Here is a 20,417-nt window from a genome sequence, read left to right on the forward strand (position 1 = left end):
GGGCCTGATGTTTTCCATAGGTTCATTTTCCTATAGGATGCTCATAAGTCAGTCTCAGACTGAAATCACAGGATCATTGCGGCTGTGGGAGTTCGTGATAGTTCCATGTTTTGACAGTCAAAAATTGAGCATAGGTATTGAGCTCATCTGGAAGCGAAGACCAGTTGACAACTCTGTCGCTTGATTTCACTTTGTAAGAGGTGATAACATTCAAACCCTGCCACAGCTGTCGAGCATCCTTCATCGATTCAAGTTTAGGACAGAATTACCATGCTTCATCGGTGAGGTGGCTTTCTGGAGATCGTACCTGAACTTGTATTTTTCTTGGTTGTTAGATATGAATGCTTCAGATCTGGGCCTCAGCAGATTGCAGATCTCATAGTTCATCTGGGGCTTCAGGTTGGGGAATGATAGATAGGAGAATGTGATGTCCAAGTGAAATTTGCACAGAGGTTGAACCAAAGTCACTGGAGTACTTGCTGTACTACTGTGCTCCTCTGAATGCCTTAAAGTAGTTGATGTAATTTGCCTCTGAAGGAGAAGCCTGCAATTTTGTTGGAAACAAACATTTGCAATCTGCTTTACAGTTGTAGATGGAATTTATAATTTTACAATATGGAGACTAGAGCTATGCACAGTATTTGTGTCTAGTGTAGTTGAAGAGCAAGGATTTGATTGTAGCAAATAAAATAGTTTGGCAGGCTGGATGTAGAGAGTGTTCCTCTTGTGGGGGAATTCCAAAAGTAGAGGCCTTTGTCTAAGAATAAAGGGTAAGGAACACGTAATACAAAATGTTTACCTGAGTGTTTTGAGACTTGAAACTCTTAAAGGGCATTGGAAGCAAAGTCTTCAAATATTTTTAAGACAGGTAGTTTCTTGACAAACATGAGGGTGAAACTTAGTTTGGGATTGGTGGAAAATGTGGAGTTGAAGTTGGAGTCAAGCTGGTCACTATCTTGGACAGAACAGGTTTGAGGGATGTGTCCAATTGAAGCTGGTAATTCACATATTGGTAAAATTCAAAACTTAATTGAAATGGAGGGTGATAGAGTTGTGAAGAGGTATGGATTTACAAAGTGATCCAGCCACATTAGCTGGATTGAACCTGTCTTGGCTGTGGACCAGATTTTTGCATTTTCTCCCTGTGATTGTGGTTATTCCCAAACCCTCTACTTGATCAAGAAAACTTACTCAACTATAGACTAAAATTTGAGTTAAATTTGACCCAGTCTGCTACCCTGCTCTTCAAAACTTTTATAGTATTAGCTATAAGAAGAAACTCCTTTGGATGTCACTGTTCTCCTTTTACCAAGGGGAAAATTGCCTTTAGTTTCTGATTTCAGCAGCTACTCAGCCAATAGAATTAGAAAGGATGTGACTCAACATTCTTAATCATTGATAATGTTGCTTCTGTGTTGATCTTAAAGGGTAGAAATTGAATCAAAACTTTGTGTCTTCGTTTAGACTAAAATGTGAGGGTGAAGGTTTTATTAAGTGGGTATCTTAATGTTAAGTTTGAAACTACAATGAAGTAGGTTTATGTTATCCTGCTATTTGTGATATCTGTGGGGGCAAAGGGAAACTTAACAAATCTAGTTTATCTATGATTGTAGTCGATTTGTTTTTCCTTTTAAAAGATCAAAACAAACAAAACAGTCATAAATATAGTTTAAAGAGTAAATATCATGCTATCATTGCATACCTTTGCCGAAATGGTCACAACATTGGAGGAGCGGTTGTAGGTTGAGCACTTATTTAAAGATGTATTGCTTTATGAAGATGGATGAGCTTGATGAAAGAAATGGTGGGAAAGGTCTGTAGGTTGCCTATAGAGTTGATAGACTTGATAATAAGCACCTCTTTGGAGGTCTAAAGGAATTTTCATTCAGTAATCGTTCAGAGCATTGGCAGATGAACACTTTTCTATGTTGATCAGTACTTGGATAAATTGCTTGCCAATTTCAATCAGTACTCTGGCTCTGAAGTAAGGCTGCTTATCTAAGAATACATCATTCCATCTGGTGCTGGATTGGCTGGCAGGCAGACTTGCTGGTGTGGAGGTCACTGAATCTGAATGTTTGCCTTGGAAGAGGCTTGGCATGTTGTGCATTAGTATCCCAGGCACTGAGGAGAGAAGGCAAGTATGAACCATCTGATTTCAATTTATCTGCACTTTTGGTTGTACTTTAGAAGTCAATTCTCATTATAAACCCTTAAATTAAGATACAAGTTTTTAATGCTGAGTAGAAACTTTTGACACTGCATTCACCAGTAGTATCTGATTTGACTTTTTTTTCTATCAGTTTCTACTGTTACCTGTAATATACTTGCAGTTTTCTATGCAGGTCCAGGTATGGTAGCAGTCTGGGCATAATTTGTTTTACAGACCTGTAGCATGTTTTGTTTTCTGATACTGTGTTTCTCCTTACTTACAGATTTGCGATAGTGTTTTTGCTGAGTTTTTTAATGTTAAAAACTATTTCAGAGAGCTACCTTTCATGTTATAGCTGAATTGAATTTGACCACATTTAGGCTATGTTGAGACCTGTAAGGATTTGAATGTGACTATCTTGCACACCAGTATTATAAAGGACATATGAAGATTACAACTTCATTTCTTGTGCCCATTGTTAAGATCAATGGAGTATGAAACTCAGATTGTTTCTGTGCTCAGTGGCTATTTTAAGTTACCAATGAAATTTTCAGTTTTATGTTAATAGTTCTAAAAATTCGATTTCCCCACCCCCGCTGGAATATTTTGCCTGTTGTGATTAACAGGACCTTTTATTTGCATTTAAGTTGGTACTATTAATATTTCTAAGCAGGTTTGAGTTTACAGAACTATCAATGCCTTGCCTTTCATAGTCTCTCAATTGACAATTTTATCCCATGTATCTTTGTATTTTGTTGCTATTACAGGTATTCTTGCAAACAACTTGATAGTCCAGTGCACATATTATACATGTAGGTGCTTTTTGTTTAAATGGCCATTGCAGGATCAGTGATCTGAAAGATGGCCAGAAGATGACTGGTAATTTTATTAGAACAAATACAGGTATGCAGACTTTAATGTTGGGTGTACACTACATTTGGCAAAAGAAGTTCATTTGAGTTTTCATGTCCATTTTGGACATGGTTTTGATCTATATGTAATAGTGTTATAGATGGGATCTTGCATGTTTGAAAAACCTTCATGACTTAATTTAGTATATATTAGCTAGCATCTTTTTGCATTCTATCAAAGATTGTTATTTACAGAAAGATCAATTCCCTTTGTTTAGACAGAAGAGTATTTTGTCTGCCATTCTATATGATCATTTGTATTTTTCCAATTAATTGCAGGCACAGTAACATTTTGTGTAAAATTACTGAATTCATTATTATATGGTGCTTGACAAAATTTGGGGAAATTTATGAGTGCAGTAAGTGACAGGTTTTTATTTTATGATTTACCCAAATTGTAACATGGGTTAATAATAATAAAGTCCTGCTCTCTCCTATCCTATACTACTTGGATAAATGCTTAGGATTTGTTTGGGTTCAGTGATGTTAGTTTATGTCAAAGATTGGAAATCTTTTCTGCACTGAATTAATGCTCACTGCCCAGTATCAACTTGTGCAGTCCAGGATTGATTACTTGAGAATGGAGAAAACCTCAATAAAAGATGAGCGTAAACTGTCTATCATACCAGTTTTACATCTGAGTAGTAAGTTAAGAATTATTCCTTCACTTTTGTATGGCTTTTGACATGCAAGCAATTATAATAAATAATATTAATAAACAATCAGTAGAAATTAATTTGCTTTTAAAGTTTAATAGTTCTGCTCAAAAGAAATTGAGGTGAAATCATGCTTTAAATCTAAAATGTGGTGATCAATTGATATTTTTAGTTATTGTTTGTACCATATCTTTCAGCCAATCATTTACATGATTGTATCATTTTATGGTCAGATCAAGAAGCAAATACATATTTAGCACTTAAACTAATGTTTTGTTTTAAATTAGGTCTGAATCTTAATAAATCCAAATTAACTGTTTTAATTGATTTCTTCAGTGTTCATTGAAAAGTAGCAGTGGGCTTTAATTAAATTTTAATACTAAATGTTTCTGAAATATAAACTGAAGAATATTTTGCTTTATTTTTTGTTTTGATAGGGTGAAGTGGAACAAATTGCTATGATGAAGCCAAAAGGTCAAACCGAGCATGATGAGGGTATGTTAGAATATCTGGAAGATATAATTGGATCAGGGCGACTCAAAGAGCCAATTCAGATCCTCTGTCGCAGAGTTGAAATTTTGAATGAACAGAGAGGGGAGAAGGTGAATTTCAGATTTCTTGAGAAAATAAATGTGACTTTTTAAAATGTAAAATAATCTGTTGATAATATTGCTACTAGTATGGTGGTTTTTCACTGGAACTTTAAGCACTGGCAATTTTTTGGGATTGGGTAATTCATTAGAATATTTAATTCTAAATTAAGTATTTTGCTTTGGTGTTAAGTGCAACATTTCACCTAACGATGCACATGATTTAATTGTTGTATATCATGGTAACATTCATGAAATGTCACCGGTTGTGTGTATGAAAAGAATGAAACTTGGATGGCTGATTTGTCCAAAGAAATAGAAATGCTTTCTGCAATGGATGTTATTGACAAAGCTAGTTTGATATCTTCAGTGCTTGGGGCTCATCCCACAATAGCACTTTGGGTTGTATTCCATAAATCTTATTTTGTGGAAAGCAGTGTAGTGTCTCAATGAGGTAGGCTGTATGTTAAGAACACCATGTCATCCAGTGAATTGGGTTGGGGCAGAATGTATAATTTGCAGTAGGTCCATTCAAGACCAGGGCTGAAGATTTCTTTAGTACTTTGAGACAGGAGTTAGTGGGCAGGGGTGCATTAAGAAATGTTTCCTATGAGACAAGTTTTGAGATTCTCGGAGTAACATTGTTGGGGTTCCTTGGGCAGCATGGCAGTGTCAGGGTTTTGGCACATTGCTGAAAATTATACAATTGCAAATTTATCGTGATCACTGACACATACACTCACAATTGTGATGGTATCTGTGGAGGGATGTTGCTTTCGCAAGGGATACTGGAATAATCAGAGGAGATACAAGGGCTGGTAATATTCAGAAGCATATTGTTTGTGCTGGATGCCACAAGGAATAACTTTGAGAACAATTAGTTGATTATATAAGAAATGGACAGTCTGTGGCAAAGTATTAAATGCAGAATCAAATGCTAAGCCCACTTTACCTACTCCTATGGGCTGAAGACAGTACATAGGGCATTTTCACTTTGGGTAGAATTTAGATAGGTTGTATTTCCCAAGAGCTGGAATATTGCTCTTGCAGATTAAGCTTATTTTCAACTTGGCTGTACCACTTTTTTGGGGTGAATTTCTGGACCAGAGCAAAGGGAATATTGGTGTGAAATGTCTGTAAAATGAATTTTGACTTTTGCTTTGTGGTATTGTGGTAAATTAGCCAGTTACAAACAAGATGCTAGAAATCTTGAACACAAAATGCTGAAGGAACTCGGCAAGTCAGTCAGCATATATGAAGAGGAATACAGTTGACATTTCAGGCCAAGACCCTTCATGAGGTCCAGTTTCACTTCATTAGCCAATTGTCACCATGCTGCGTAGGTATAGCTATGTAATAGAGCCTTGCTTAAAAAATTTTCTTTTCCACTGGATGTTTTACATGGAAATGAATTGGTTCAGAGATTGAATTTACTTAACTTTCCATGTATTTGTAGTTTCCCTATGTTATAATTGAATCTTTTGCATAAAATCGAATTTGACCATGTTAAAATCCTTGCATTAGCTTAATAGAGTCAAGATGGTGGAAAAAGAAAAGGATGCCTTGGAAGGAGAGAAGAATCATGCGCTTGAATTTCTTGCATTGGAAAATGAAATTGTGAAGAAGAAGAATTGCGTCTTGCAGTATTATATGTATGTCCTTTAATGATTTCTATCATAATTTGCTGTTCTCCAATCTATTTTAACAATAAGTTTCCTAATACTAGATTGCTTATCCTGTTAATTCGCATTGAACTGATAGAGATGCAAGTACATATGTTAGTAACTAGTTATCTTTATTGTTTCTTATTAAAATTGTTCAGTGATACTTGATATTCCTGTTTGATCCTCAATCTTGACTTTAGTTTTTGATTTTTTTACTCTCCTCGTCCACCTCTAAACTCTCATCAGCCATGATGTGCAAAGAAGGATTGCTGATATGAAGGTACAAAAGCAAAATATTCATGATGAGACTCAAGGTACACGTGATGAAAGCGCCACACTTGCAGAAGATATAAAGGTTAAAAATGATGCTTTGAAAAAACTTGAAAAGTAAGTCATGAACATATTCTATGGGTTGCTATCTTAATTTCATTTGTGGATATTTTGTGTATAAGATGATGAGAGGCATTGATCATGTGGATAGTCAGAGGCTTTTTTCCCCAGGGCTGAAATGGTTGCCACAAGAGGACACAGGTTTAAGGTGCCTGGGAGTAGGTACAGAGGAGATGTCAGGGCTAAGTTTTTTTACTCAGAGTGGTGAGTGCAGGGAATGGGCTGCTGGCAACGGTGGTGGAGGTGGATACGATAGGGTCTTTTAAGAGACTTTTGGATAGGTACATGGAGCTTAGAAAAATAGAGGGCTATAGGCAAGCTTAGCAGTTTCTGAAGTAGGGACATGTTCGGCACAACTTTGTGGGCTGAAGGGCCTGTATTGTGCTATAGGGTTTCTACAGCCGCATTCTGTCATGAAAAACAAAAGTGATTATTGATGTGTTGATCTACGAGAAATTTATTCACTCATTTATCATAACCATATATTATTGTTTGCTTAATGCTACATTTTGTTTCTTCACCTATTGTATCTAGATGTGTAACCTACGTTACATTATTGATTCAAATTTCATTTTGTTGTTTTGTGCTTTTCTAAAGAGAAGGGATAATATGGTGGACTAGAATCATTGAATGGTAGTGGAACAGTAAAGGTCCCCATTTTCCCCCATTGAGACAACTCCTTTTAGATCAATTCCAATTGTCACCTTGCAATACTATTTGTTTCATTATAATATCATAGATTTACAATCCTTTTTTTTCTGAATTTGAATTGGGCTAATCTTTGCTCTGATTATTATTTGCTTTCTTAATGTGTTAAATTGCACATTGAACACAATACTAGAGTTGAAGTCTAACAGGCGTGTTTTGCAAGTCTATCAAAACTGAAGCCTAGTGTAGTTTGTGATGACATTAGATGAATTGTAGTAGATTGGTGGGTGCTCTGTGAGCAATTTAGTTATTTCTACAGGTGGCTTCCCCAACTTCTAAGTTCTAACCTAAAACCAGCATCTATAGTATCTCTTTTGCCCCTCTCAACATTTTCCAGAACTTTTATCCATGTAAATGCTCGAACAATTCCTTTTACCTACTGCTCCAATTCCAACCTTCCCCCTCTGAACAATCTGCTCTCCATTCCCTCCACAACGATCCCAACCTTACCATCAAACCCGCTTATAAGGGGCGTGCTGTTGTCGTCAGGCGCACCGACCTGTACATAGCGGAGGCACAACGACAACTCGCTGACACCTCCTCTTATCTACCCCTGGACCATGACCCCACTAGGGAGCACCAGTCCATTGTCTCCCAAACCATTTCCAATTTCATCAGCTCGGGAGATCTCCCATCCACAGCCACCAAACTTGATAGTTCCCACACCCCGCACTTCTCGTTTCTACCTCCTACCTAAGATTCACAAACCTGCCTGTCCAGGCAGACCCATTGTCTCTGCTTGCTCCTGCCCCACTGAACTCATTTCTGCCTATCTCGACTCTGTTTTATCTCCCCTTGTTCAATCTCTTCCCACCTATGTCCGTGATACTTCCCATGCTTTACATCTCTTCAAAGATTTCAAGTTCCCTGGCCCCCACCGCCTTATTTTTACCATGGACATCGAGACCCTATATACCTCTTTCCCCCACCAGGAAGGTCTCCAAGCTCTCCGTTTCTTCCTGGATTCCAGACCTAGCCAGTCACCCTCTGCTACTGCTCTTCTCTGCCTTGTGGAATTAGTCCTCACCCTTAACAATTTCTCCTTTGGCTCCACCCACTTCCTCCAAACTAAAGATGTAGCCATGGGCACCCGCATGGGTCCTAGCTACGCCTGCCTTTTTGTCGGCCATGTGGAACAATCTATGTTCCAAGCCTTCACCAGTATCTGTCCTCCTCTTTTCTTAGGTTATATCGATGACTGCATCGGCGCTGCTTCCTGCACACACGCTGAGCTCGTCGACTTCATTAACTTCGCATCCAACTTTCACCCCGCCCTCAAATTCACCTGGTCTATTTCCGACACCTCCCTCCCCTTTCTAGATCTTTCTGTTTCTATCTCTGGAGACAGCCTATCCACCGATGTCTACTACAAACCTACAGACTCTCACAGCTACCTAGACTATTCCTCCTCCCACCCTGTCTCCTGCAAAAATGCTATCCCTTTCTCTCAATTCCTCCACCTCCACCGCATCTGCTCTCAGGATGAGGCCTTTCATTCTAGGACAAAGGAGATGTCTTCCTTTTTTTTAAAGAAAGGGGCTTCCCTTCACCCACTATCAACTCTGCCCTCCATCGCATCTCCCGTATTTCACGCACCTCTGCCCTCACCCCATCCCCCGGCCAGCCCACCAGGGATAGAGTCCCCCTGGTCCTCATCTATCACCCTACCAGCCTACAGATCCAACGTATGATCCTCCATAACTTCCGCCACCTCCTATGGGATCCCACCACCAGCCACATCTTCCCCTCTTCTCCCCCCCCACTCGGCTTTCCGCAGGGATCGCTCCCTACGCAACTCCCTTGTCCATTCATCCCCTCCCTCCCCACCGACCTCCCTCCAGGCACTTATCCCTGCAAACAAAAGAAGTGCTACACCTGCCCCCACACTTCTTCCCTCACCACCATCCTAGGCCCCAGACAGTCCTTTCAGGTGAGGCACCACTTCACCTGCGAGTCAACTGGGGTGATATACTGTATCCGGTGCTCTCGATGTGGCCATTTATACATTGGGGAGACCTGCCACAGACTGGGAGACCGTTTCGCCGAACACTGGCGCTCGGTCCTCCAGCAGTGGCGGGATCTCCCTGTGGCCACACACTTCAATTCCACAGACCACTCCCACTCCAATATGTCTATCCATGGCCTCCTCTACCGTCAAGATGAGGCCACATGCAGGTTGATGGAGCAACACCTTATCCCCTGCCTAGGTAGCCTCCTACCTGCCGGCATGAACACTCAACTCACAGACCTCCGTTGATACCCCTGTCTTCCCCCCCCCCCCCCCCCCCTTACCCCATCCCTATCTATAATTTTAGTCTGGTTCTCTTTCTCTCTCCTTTTCCCTCCCTCACTATAATTTCCCCCCAGCCCTACCTTTATTTCCCATAATTGTCCACCTTCCCCCCCCAGCCCATTTACCTTCAGCCTATCACTTCCCAGCCCTCTAATTCATCCTTCCCCCATTTCTTATCCCCCCCCAACCATCCCATGTTACTTCACTCCTGATGAAGGGTTTCGGCCCGAAACGTCGTCACTACCTCCTCCCATAGATGCTGTCTGGCCTGCTGAGTTCTGCCAGCATTTTGTGTTTTTATTTATTTCCAGCATCTGCAGATTCACTCGTGTTGCCTTTTACCTACTGAATAGTAGAGCCCATTCATACTCCCAAACAGTTTAAGTATTTGCATATATGCACTGTTTCATAAACACTGCCATACTTCCCATGTTTTCCCAAATTCTACAAAGTTGCCGCAAGTCTTCCTTTCCCTCAGTGCCATGTGCAAATCTTTCCTGTAACATATCTGTGACGCTGCATATCCCTTATCATTATAGTATCCTTAATTCTTGTGGCTTTAAATGTGACAGACTGCCATCATCTTCCAATTCTCTAATGGACTCTAGAGTAATCTTGCATGATACCATATGTTTATCCATTCGGAGCTATTAAAAAAAAATTGTCTTTCTCCAAAGTCATCCCAAGAACATTGTGACGAATCCTAGTCCCTATTCTTTGTCCAGGGTTGTCTATTTTGCATTCCAGTACTTGCCTGTTCCCTTTTGAATGCTTAGATGAGTGAATCTGCTTCAACTATTCCTCTGGTTGTGCATGCTAAATTCTTAATATTTGCTGCTTTCATTTTTTTTTTAAAGTTTTCCTTGCCATTTGATGAATTTCCCAGTCACCATTTACCATTTTACTTTCTCTATTCAGTCTGAAGGTAATGATTTCAAATACTAAGAACATGATTTTAAATACTTAAGGATGTACAACATAGGAGCCTAATTAACCCATTGAATGTGCTCTGCTATTCAGTTGTGGCTGATTCTTTTTCCTCTCTCAACCCCATTCTCCTGCTTTCTTAACCTTTGACGCCCTTAATAATCAAGACCCTATCAACCTCTGTTTAAATATACCTAATGTCTTGGCCTCCGCAGCTGTCTGTGGCAATGAATTTCACCTAATCACCACCATCTGGCTAAAGAAATTCTTCCTTATCTCAGTTCCAATGTGACATCCTTCTGAGACTGTACCCCTGGTCCCAGACACTCCCACCAATTACATCCTCTCCACGTTTGTACTATCTTGGCTTTTCAGTGATTTCCTGTCTTCCCCCACCCACCCAACCCATTCTTCTTGACAAGATGTTCCCTTCTGAGCTTGTGGCAGGCTTGTGCAGAAATTACAGGGACCCTCGGATGTATTTAAAGCATCCTTGGCCACAGGTGAGGTATTGGAGGACTGAGGGTTAGCTATAGCTCCTTTGTTCAAGAAAGGCTCCGAGAATAAACTTGGAAATTATTGGCTGGTGAGACTGGTGTTGGTAATAAGTAAATTATTGGAAGGGATTTTGTAGGGCTGGATCTATAAGACAGGATCTAAATGGGTGTAATCAACATACCTTTGAGTGTGTTAGGCTGTGTAACCAATCTTAAGAGTTTTTGAGGAGGCAAGTTGATGAAGGCAGGCCAGTGGATATTGTTTAGATGACCTTTGACAGGGTTAATAAGGTTCATTTGCTTGCCATTTGGATTAGACATTGGCTTTGCAGAAGAAGCCAGATAATGGTTGTAGATGGTTGCCTCACTGACTAGAGACTGTGACTATTGCAGTGCTATGGGGATTGTTGTGTATTTTTGTCATCTATAACAATCTGGATGATAATGTGGTAGACTAGGTCAGCAAATTTGCTGATGACAATAAGATTGGGAGTGTTGTGGACAGCAAGGAAGACTAGTAAAACTTGCAGTAGGTTCCAGCCTAGCTGGAAAAATGGGCTGAAAAAAGGCAAATGGAATTTAATGCAGACAAGTGTGGGGGTGTTGTACTTTGGGAGGACTAACCAGAGGAGATATTACATGGTGAGAGGTAGGGCACTGAGGAGTGCAGCAGAACAGAGATACGGGAGTATAGATTCATAATTCCATGGAAGTGGCATCACAGGTAGATAATAAAGAAAGCTTTTGGCTCATTGGCTTTCATAAATCAATGTATTGAGTGCAGAAGTTGGCATGTTATGTTAAAATTGTGTAAGACCATAAAAGGTGCATGGGAGCAGAATTGGGCAATTTGGCCCATTGAGTCTGCTGCACCATTTCATCATAGTTAATCCATTTTCCTGCCTCCTCCATGTAACCTTTCATACCCTGACTAATCAAGAACCTATCGACCTCTACTTTAAATACTCCCAATGACCTGGCCTCCATGGCTGCCTGTGGTAATGAATTCCATATTCATTACCCTCTGGCTAAAGAAGCTTCTCCTCATCTCTGTTCTAAAGTGATGTCCTTCTATTCTGAGGCTATGCCCTCTGGTCCTGGACTCACCAATTATAGGAAACATTCTCTCTATATCCATTCTATCTAGGTCTTTCAACAAATCTCCCATCTCCCTCCCCTTCTAAAGTCCATCAAGTACAGGCTATATAATAACCCTTTCATTACTGGAATCATTCTCATGAACCTCATCTCCAATATCGGCACATCCTTCCTTAGATAAGGGGGCCAAAACTGCTCACAATATTCCAAATGAGCCTTCACCAGTGCTCTATAGCGTCAGCATTTTTTTCCTTGTTTTTATATTCTAGCACTCAAAATGAATGCTAACATTGCATGTGCCTTCCTCACCACCGACTCAACTTGCAAGTTAACATTCAGAGAATCATGCACAAGGATTCCCAAGTCCCTGATTTTTGTATTATCTCCCCGTTTAGAAAATAGTCTATTTCTTCCACCAAGTGCATGAGCATACACTTGCTGACCATCTGTCACTTTGCCCATTCTCCTGCTTTGTCTCAACCCCATCTGCAGCCTCCCTGATTCCTCAAATCTACCTGCCTGTCCACCTATGTCCACCAACTTGACCACAAAGCCATCAATTCCGTCATCCAAGTCATGACACATAATGTTAAAAGAGAAGCAGTCCCAACGCCAACCCCTGCAAACACCACTGGTTACCGGCAGCCAACCAAAAAAGACTTCCTTTATTCCAGTTCTGCCTCCTGCCAATCCTCTGTCCATGGCCGTATCTTTCCTGTAATACCATAGGCACTTGTTAAGCAGCCTCATATAATACTTCTTAAAATCTAAGTACACCACTTCCACCGATTCTCCTTTGTCTATGTTGCTTATTATTTCCTCAAAGAATTCCAACAGGTTTGTCTGTCAAGATTTTCCATTAAGGAAACTGAGCTGAATTTAATTTATTTTATCATGTGCTTCCAAGTACCCTGAGATGACCTTAACAATCGACTCTTAACATCTTCCCAACCACTGAGATCCGGCTAACTGGCTTATAACTTTCGTTCTTCTGTCTACCCACCCTTCTTAAAGAGTGGAGTGAGATTAGCAATTTTCCAGTTTTCTGGGACCATTCCAGAATCTATTGACCCTTGAAAGATCATTACTAATACCTCCACAATCTCTTCAGCTTCCTCTTTCAGAACCTTGGGGTGTAGTCTATCTGGTCCTGGAGACTTATCTACTTTCAGACCTTACAGTTTGCCAAGCACCTCTCCCTAGTAATAGCAACCACACTCAACTCTGCCCCCAACATTCTGGAACATCCAGCATACTGCTGGTGTCTTCTACATTGTAGACTGGCACAAAATACATGCTTAGTTCATCCGCCACTTCCTTGTCCCCCATTACTCCCTTTCCAGTGGTCCAATATCTAGTGTTCTCTCCTCCCACCTTTTACACGGTATATATCTGAAAAAATATTTAGTATCCCCTTTGATATTATTGGTTAGCTTCCCTTCATATTTCATTTTTTCTGTGCTTCCCCAATACTAGTACCAATATCCCACTAATTCACCACCCATCTACACCCATCCTTGAGTCGCACATTTAGCTCTCTGATCTTGTGAACCATCTGCCATATGGCTTGTTGGTCAAGCAGCAATCCACAATTATTAGCTTTTTGGTTCTGCATTTTTATTTAGTCCCTAGCGGCTGAAAATTCTTCAGCAGAACCTATTTCCTTATTTCTATGTTGTTGGTGTCCACATGGACCCTGAAAACTAGACCTTCCATCTCCCACTGCAAATTCCTTTGCAGATCAGATGAGGCATCCCAGACCTAGGCATCAGGCAGACAGCACAGTCTTCGGGTCCCTGTATCTTTGCAACAGAGAATATTGTCTATTCCCCTGGCTATACAATCCCCAAATACAACTATATTTTGCTCTCCCTCTTGAATGTCTCCCTGAACCAAACTGCCATGGTACAGTTGCTCATCCTTTCTACAGCCCCCACTCTCATTCTCACTGGGCCAACAAGCTCAAGGGCAGGGGCTGCTCCAGTACTAACTCTTGGATCCTCCAACCTGCCTTACTTGCCGTCACATCTGAAATAGTATATCTAATGAGTGAAACTGCCTTCTGAAACAGTGTCTCTGATGTATCCTAACATTTGCTGCAGATGTGGTCATCATGATTCTTGGTTCTTCATCAAGGTCATGCAGTTATAGCTCGTCACCTGATTTTTGCATTTGTTCTTTATTTAATTAGTTATAATTTGGTATCTCTTTTGTTAACTACAAAAAAGCATTCATACCTGTTCCTATCTGATGCTCACCAATGCCTCTTTGCTGAAGCCTCTCAAATCATCTGTTTAGTTTTTTCTTCTTGATTTCAAAATTTAAATTCCATACAAACCAAAGAATGTCTTTGTTCAATTACTGATAGAGGTTCGTAACTACACAGAGCCTGGTTGGATCATCAACCCTTAAAGATCAAGGGGTATGAACCTCTGTTCTAGCTTCATATTGCTGTCCTCCATCCTAGAAAAATACAGTTGCCATCTAGTAAAATCAAAAGAATTGCGACAGTTCAGGTTGGAAATTTTAAAATGTTAAGTTACTGTCATCTGGGGTATATTTATTTATTATTACTTTATAGGAAAATGGGTAAAATTACCAAGTTCATTGACGAGAAAAAGGGGAAGTTTGCAGAGTTTGATTTGCAAGACGTTAAAGTCCGTGAAAAGTTGAAACATTCAAAAAGTAAAGAGAAGAAACTGCAGAAACAACTACAGAAAGATAATGAAAAGGTAAAGTATGCTCATTTAAATGTACATTTTTACCTATTACCTGGCCTTTACCAATGTCATTTTTGGGCAAATTCATCTGCATGTGATATCGGTGCAGCTGTAGATGTCATAGTCACACACACGGCACATGGACAGACCATTTGGCCCATCTAGTTTGTTCCGAACCATTAATGAGCCTAGTCCCATCAACCTGCACCCAGACCATAGTCCTCCGTACCCCTTTTATCCGTGTATCTATCCAAATTTCTCTTAAATGTTCGAATTGACCCCACGTCTACCACTTACACTGGCTACTCATTTCACACTCACCACCCTCTGAGGGAAGGGGTTTCCATCAATATTTTACCTGTAACTCCTAGTTGTAGTCTCACCCAACCTCAGTGGTAAAAGCCTGCTTGTTTTAACCCTATCTATATCTCATAATTTTGTATATTTCTATAGAATCTCCCCTCATTCTTCTATGTTCCAAGGAATAATATCCTAACCTATTCAATCTTTCTTCAGGTCCTCCAGTCCCAGGAACATCCGTGTAAATTTCCTCTGTACTCTTCCAGTTTATTAGCATCTTTCTTGTAGGTAGATAACCAAAAATTGCACACAATACTTCAAATTTGGTCTCACCAACATCTCATGCAATTTCAACATTACATCCCAATTCCTGTAGTCAGTACACCTTGTACTTGTTTGCATTAGATTCCATCTGCCAATTTTCCAGTTAGTCCAGGTTCCACTGCAAGCCGTGATGGTCTTCTTCGCTGTCCACTATGCCCCCAATCTTGGTGTCATCTGCAAAATTGCTGATCCAGTTCATTGATCTAGATGGTAAACAATAATGGACCCAGTACCTATCCCTGCAGCACTCCACTGGTCACAGGCCTGCAGAGAGACAACCATCGCCTTGAATGCTGAAAGACTGAACCTTCTTGACTAACCTCCCATGCGGGACTTTGTCAAATGCCTTAATGAAGTCCATGTAGATAACATTCACTGCCTTGCCTTCATCAGCTTTCCCGTTAATTTCCTCAAAAAAAAAACTCCGTAAGATTGGTTAGAAACAACTTGCCATGCCCAAGCCATGTTGACGATCTCTAATCAGTCCATGTCTATCCGAATACTTGTCTATCTGGTCCCTTAAAATAACTTCCAATAACTTCCCCACTACTGATGTCAGGCTCACTGGACTATAATTTCTGAGTTTAATCCTGGAGTCTTTCTTAAACATTGAAGCAGCATTAACTATCTTCATCCTCTGGCATATCACATGTGGTTTTAAATATCTCTGCGAGGGCCCCTGTGATTTCTGCATTAGCCTTCCACAGAGCACCTTGTCAGGCCCTGGGGATTTATCTGCCCTAATTTGCATCAAGGCAGCAAACACCACCTCCTCTAGTCTGTATTGGGTCCATGACCTCAGTGCTGCATTTTGTTACATCTAGAATCTCAATCCATCTCACAAGTAAATACAGATGCAGAAAATCCATTTAAGATCTCACTCATTATTTTTGGCTCCACGCGTATATTACCACTCTGGATTATTGATATTCAGAAGATCAATTTTGTCCCTTGCTATTCTTTTGCTTTTAATGTGTCTGTAGAAACTTTTAGGATTCTCCTTTACCTTGTTTGCTAGAGCAATCTCATGTCCTTTTTTTAGCCCTCCTGATTTCTAAGTATTTATTCTCTTGCATTTCTTGTACTTCTCAAATACCTCATTTGTTCCTGCCTATACCTGCTATGCACTGTCTTTGTTTTCTTATCTAGGGAGGGCCTCAATATTTCTTGAAAACAGGTTCCATAAACCTATTATGTTTTCCTTTTATTCTGAAAGGGACATGTAATTTCTATACTTTCAAAATTTCACTTTTGAAGGCCTGACACTTACCAAGCCTGTCCAAATCCATACTTGTCAAATCTTTTCTGATACCAGCAAAATTGGCCTTCCACAAATATAGAATCTCAAGCTGAGGACCAGGCCTATGCCTTTTCACAATGACCTTGAAGTTAATTATCACTAGATGCAAAGTTTTCTCCTGCGCAAACTTCTGTAACCTGCCCTGTCTCATTCCCTAACAGGAGATCTAGTATCACACTCTCTTGAGTTGTGACTTCTATGTACTGATGAAAGAAACTTTCCTGAACCCATTTGACAAACTCATTCCCATCCAATCCTTTTACATACAGTATGGGAGTCCCAGTTAATATGTGGAAAGTCACCTACTATCACAACCTTATATTTTTTGTAACAGTCTGCAATCTCTACATATTTGTTCCTCTAAATCCTGTGGACTGTTGGGTGGTAGAATATAGCCCCACTAACGTGGTCATACTTGTTTCTCATTTCTGCCCGTAAAGTGGCACTAGACAAGCTTTCCAGTCTGTCCAGACTGGTAACGCCCCTCCCCACTGGAATATTGAGCTGCCAGTTATGCCCCTCCTGCAACCAAGTCTTGCTAATGGCTACAGGGACATAATTCCATGTGCTGGTCCATTCCCTAAACTCATCCACCTTTCCTTCAATACTTCTTGCATTGAAATATGTGCAGCTCAGGGCATTAGTCACACCATGCTCAACCTCTCGACTCCTGACTTTGTATTCTTAATATCTATTTCCATAACCTCTCCACTATCTGTTCTGGCACCCTGGTTCCCATCCCTCTGTAACTCTAGTTTAAACCCCCCCCCCCCCCCGTGCAGCACTAGCAAACCTCCTTGTGCTGATGTTAGTCCACAGTTCAGCTGCAAACAGTTCCTTCTGTACAGGTCCCACCTTCCCTGGAAGACAGAACAATGACCCAAAAATCTGAAGCCTTCCTTCCTGCACCGACTCCTTAGCTAAGTGTTAAACTGTATGATCTTCCAATTGCTGGCCTCACTAGCATATAGCACAGGGCATCAATCCTGATGTAACAAACCCCTGAGGTGCTGTACTTAGCACCTAGCTCCCTGAATTCACTTTGCAGGATTTCATCATCCATCCTACCCATGTTGCTGCTACAGACATTGACCTCAACCAGCCTCCCACTAAAGAATGCTGTGGACTCAGTCCAAAATGTCCCTGACCCTGACAACCGGGAGGCAACAGAACATCCAAAAATATCGCTGTCCTCCACAGAACCTCCTTCCTTTTCCCCTATCATTGCAGCTCATCTCTTCTCTTCCCCCACCCCTTCCTTATGAGTCACATGTGACAATGATCCAGTACAACATCTTTTAGTTTTTTCACTATTCAAGCGAAAGACTAAAAGATATTCTACTGGATTGTTACATTTTTCTTTTAGACATCAGGAACATTTCTGCATATCCTTGTGGTATAACTCACTTTCAAATATTTTCCCTTGTAAAAATTTCTCAAAACTAATCAGATCAACCAAGCACCAGTGGCTCACTATGGTGCTTAATTGTCTTTTTACTCACCTTTCAAAGATGTGACAGGTTTTTATGTAGATAAGCACCATTAGTCTGGTTTAGTTATCATCCTGATTTTGCAAAGAACATAGTAGGCCCTTCAAACCACGATGTCTACACCAAACACTGTGCCGAATTGAACTAAATAGCCTCTTGAGCATTGCTATCATTTCTGCCCCTAGCAGTATATCCATGCACCCACCATTCTGTATAATATTTCTTTTGAATTATTCCTACACTCAGCTTAAGAGCTTGGCCTCTAGTCTTTAGTGTTTCTACCCTCGTGGAAAGTCGGGAGGATTCTGTGTCCACTATCTCTGTATCTCATGATTTTATAAACTTCTATTAGGTCTCCCCTTGGCTTCCAATGCTAGGATGAGAACAGCACAAATTGATCCAACCTCCTTGCAGCTCATAACCTCCAATCCAAGCTGCTTCCTGGGGAATCCTGTTTTTGCTGGTGTAATTTGCTTACAGATAGAACAGCATTATTTTTCAGCTGTTATTAATTTCTTACAAGCTTAGACCATAGGTCAAAGAAACAGAGTTATGGCATTCAGCCAGTTGAGTCCATTTCATCATGGCTGATCCCGAATCCCATTCAACCCTCTACACCTGCTCTCACCATATCCTTTGATGCCCTGACCAATCAGGAAATCATCAATTTCCGCTTTAAATATACCCATGGACTTGGCCTCAACCGCAGTCTATGGCAGAGCTTTGCACAGATCCACTACTTCAGCTAAAGAAAAAATAATTCCTCTTTACCTCAATTCTAAAAGGTTGTCCATCAATTCTGAGGCTATGCCCTTAGTTCTGGATACCCCCACAACAGGAAATATCCTCTCCACATCCACCTTATCTAGTCCTTTCAAATCTAATAGGTTTCAATGATATTTCTCCCTCCACCCCCCACATTCTTCTAAATTCCAGTGAGTACAGGCTCAAAGCTGCTACACTTCTCATGTTAACCCCTTCATTCCTGGAATTATCCACATGAACCTCCTCTGGACTCTCTCCAATGACAGCGTATCCTTCCCAAGATATGGGGCCCAAAACTTGCTAGTAGTCCAAGTGCGGCTTGACTAGTGTCTTATAAAGCCTCAGCATTACCTCCTTGCTTCTGTATTCTATTCGCCTTGTAATATTGCATTGCATTTGCCAACTTTACCACATACTCAACCTGTAAATTAATCTTCTGAGAGTCTTGTATGAGGATTCCTAAGTCCCTCTGCACCTCTGGTGTTTGAATTTTCTCCGCTTTTAGATAGTAGTCAGCACTATTGTTCCTTTCAGCAAAAAATGTTTATCATACATTTCCCAACACTGTATTCCATCTGCCACTTTTCTGCCCATTCTTCCAATTTGTCTTAAGTCCTGCTGCAATTGTCAGCCGTTCCACTATCCATGCCAGTATCTTTCCTGTATCATCATAGGATTTAATCTTGTTAAGCAGCCTCACATTTGGCACCTTATCACACACCTTCTGAAAATCCAAGTAAGTGACATCCTCTTTCTCTCCTTTGTCCACCCTGCTTGTTACTTCCTTGTCAGGCAGTATTTCCCTTTACAGAAACCATGCTGACTTAATTGTAGTCTGCAAGTACCCTGAAACCTCATCTTTAATAACAGACTCCAAAACTTTCCCAACCGCAGAGGTTAGGCTAACTGGCCTATACTTTTGCCTTCCTCCCTTCTTAAAGAGTGGATTGATCATTGCATTTTTTTGGTCCTTCAGGACCATGGCTGACCAAGTGATTCTTGAAAGATCATTACCAATGATCTCCAGATGTTGTAGTTCATCTGGTCCCGGTGATTTATCCACCTTAAAATCTTACTGTTTTTCCTTTGTAATAGCAATGGTACTTGCTTCTGCTCCCTGACACTCATGGACCTCTGGCGTACAGGTAGTGTCTTCCACAGTAAAGACATCTGAAAAAATTCTTATGCCATTTCTTTGTCCACCATTACTACTGCACCAGCATCATTTTTCAGTGGTCCAATATCAACTCTTACTTCCCTTTTTTTCTCTATATAACTGAAAAAGTATTGGTATCCTGCTCTATATTAGCAGTTAGTTTTCCATCATATTTCATCTTTTCCCTTTCTGTAGCTTTTTTGTTTGCCTTTTGTTGGATTTTAAAAGCTTCCCAATTATCCAACTTCCAACTCACTTTTCAAAATCAGGTTTATTATCACCGGCATGTGATGTGAAATTTGTTAACTTAGCAGCAGCAGTTCAATGCAGTACATAATCTAGCTGAGAGAAAAAATAATAACAATAAATAAAATAAAACAGTAATAAGTAAATCAATTATGTATATTGAATAGATTATTTAAAAATGTGCAAAACAGAAATACTGTATATTTTAAAAGGTGAGGTATTGTCCAAGG

General features: G+C 40.4%; 2 protein-coding genes across 2 annotated transcripts in view; one reads left to right on the forward strand and one right to left on the reverse strand.

Annotated features, from left to right (window-relative positions):
• Positions 1–20,417, reverse strand: part of ift80 (intraflagellar transport 80 homolog (Chlamydomonas)) — a 328,780-nt gene that overhangs the window by 252,035 nt on the left and 56,328 nt on the right. The gene's annotated exons all lie outside the window — the stretch shown is intronic.
• smc4 (structural maintenance of chromosomes 4) overlaps positions 1–20,417 on the forward strand; it is an 85,566-nt gene that overhangs the window by 11,469 nt on the left and 53,680 nt on the right. Inside the window, exons 6-9 of the mRNA XM_073040984.1 lie at positions 4,157–4,321; positions 5,834–5,961; positions 6,220–6,360; positions 14,468–14,618. Of these exons, the coding sequence (XP_072897085.1) occupies positions 4,157–4,321; positions 5,834–5,961; positions 6,220–6,360; positions 14,468–14,618 (585 nt within the window). The remainder of the gene's footprint in view (positions 1–4,156; positions 4,322–5,833; positions 5,962–6,219; positions 6,361–14,467; positions 14,619–20,417) is intronic.

This window comes from Hemitrygon akajei, chromosome 3 (genome assembly GCF_048418815.1).
Source record: "Hemitrygon akajei chromosome 3, sHemAka1.3, whole genome shotgun sequence".
Taxonomy (NCBI): domain Eukaryota; kingdom Metazoa; phylum Chordata; class Chondrichthyes; order Myliobatiformes; family Dasyatidae; genus Hemitrygon; species Hemitrygon akajei.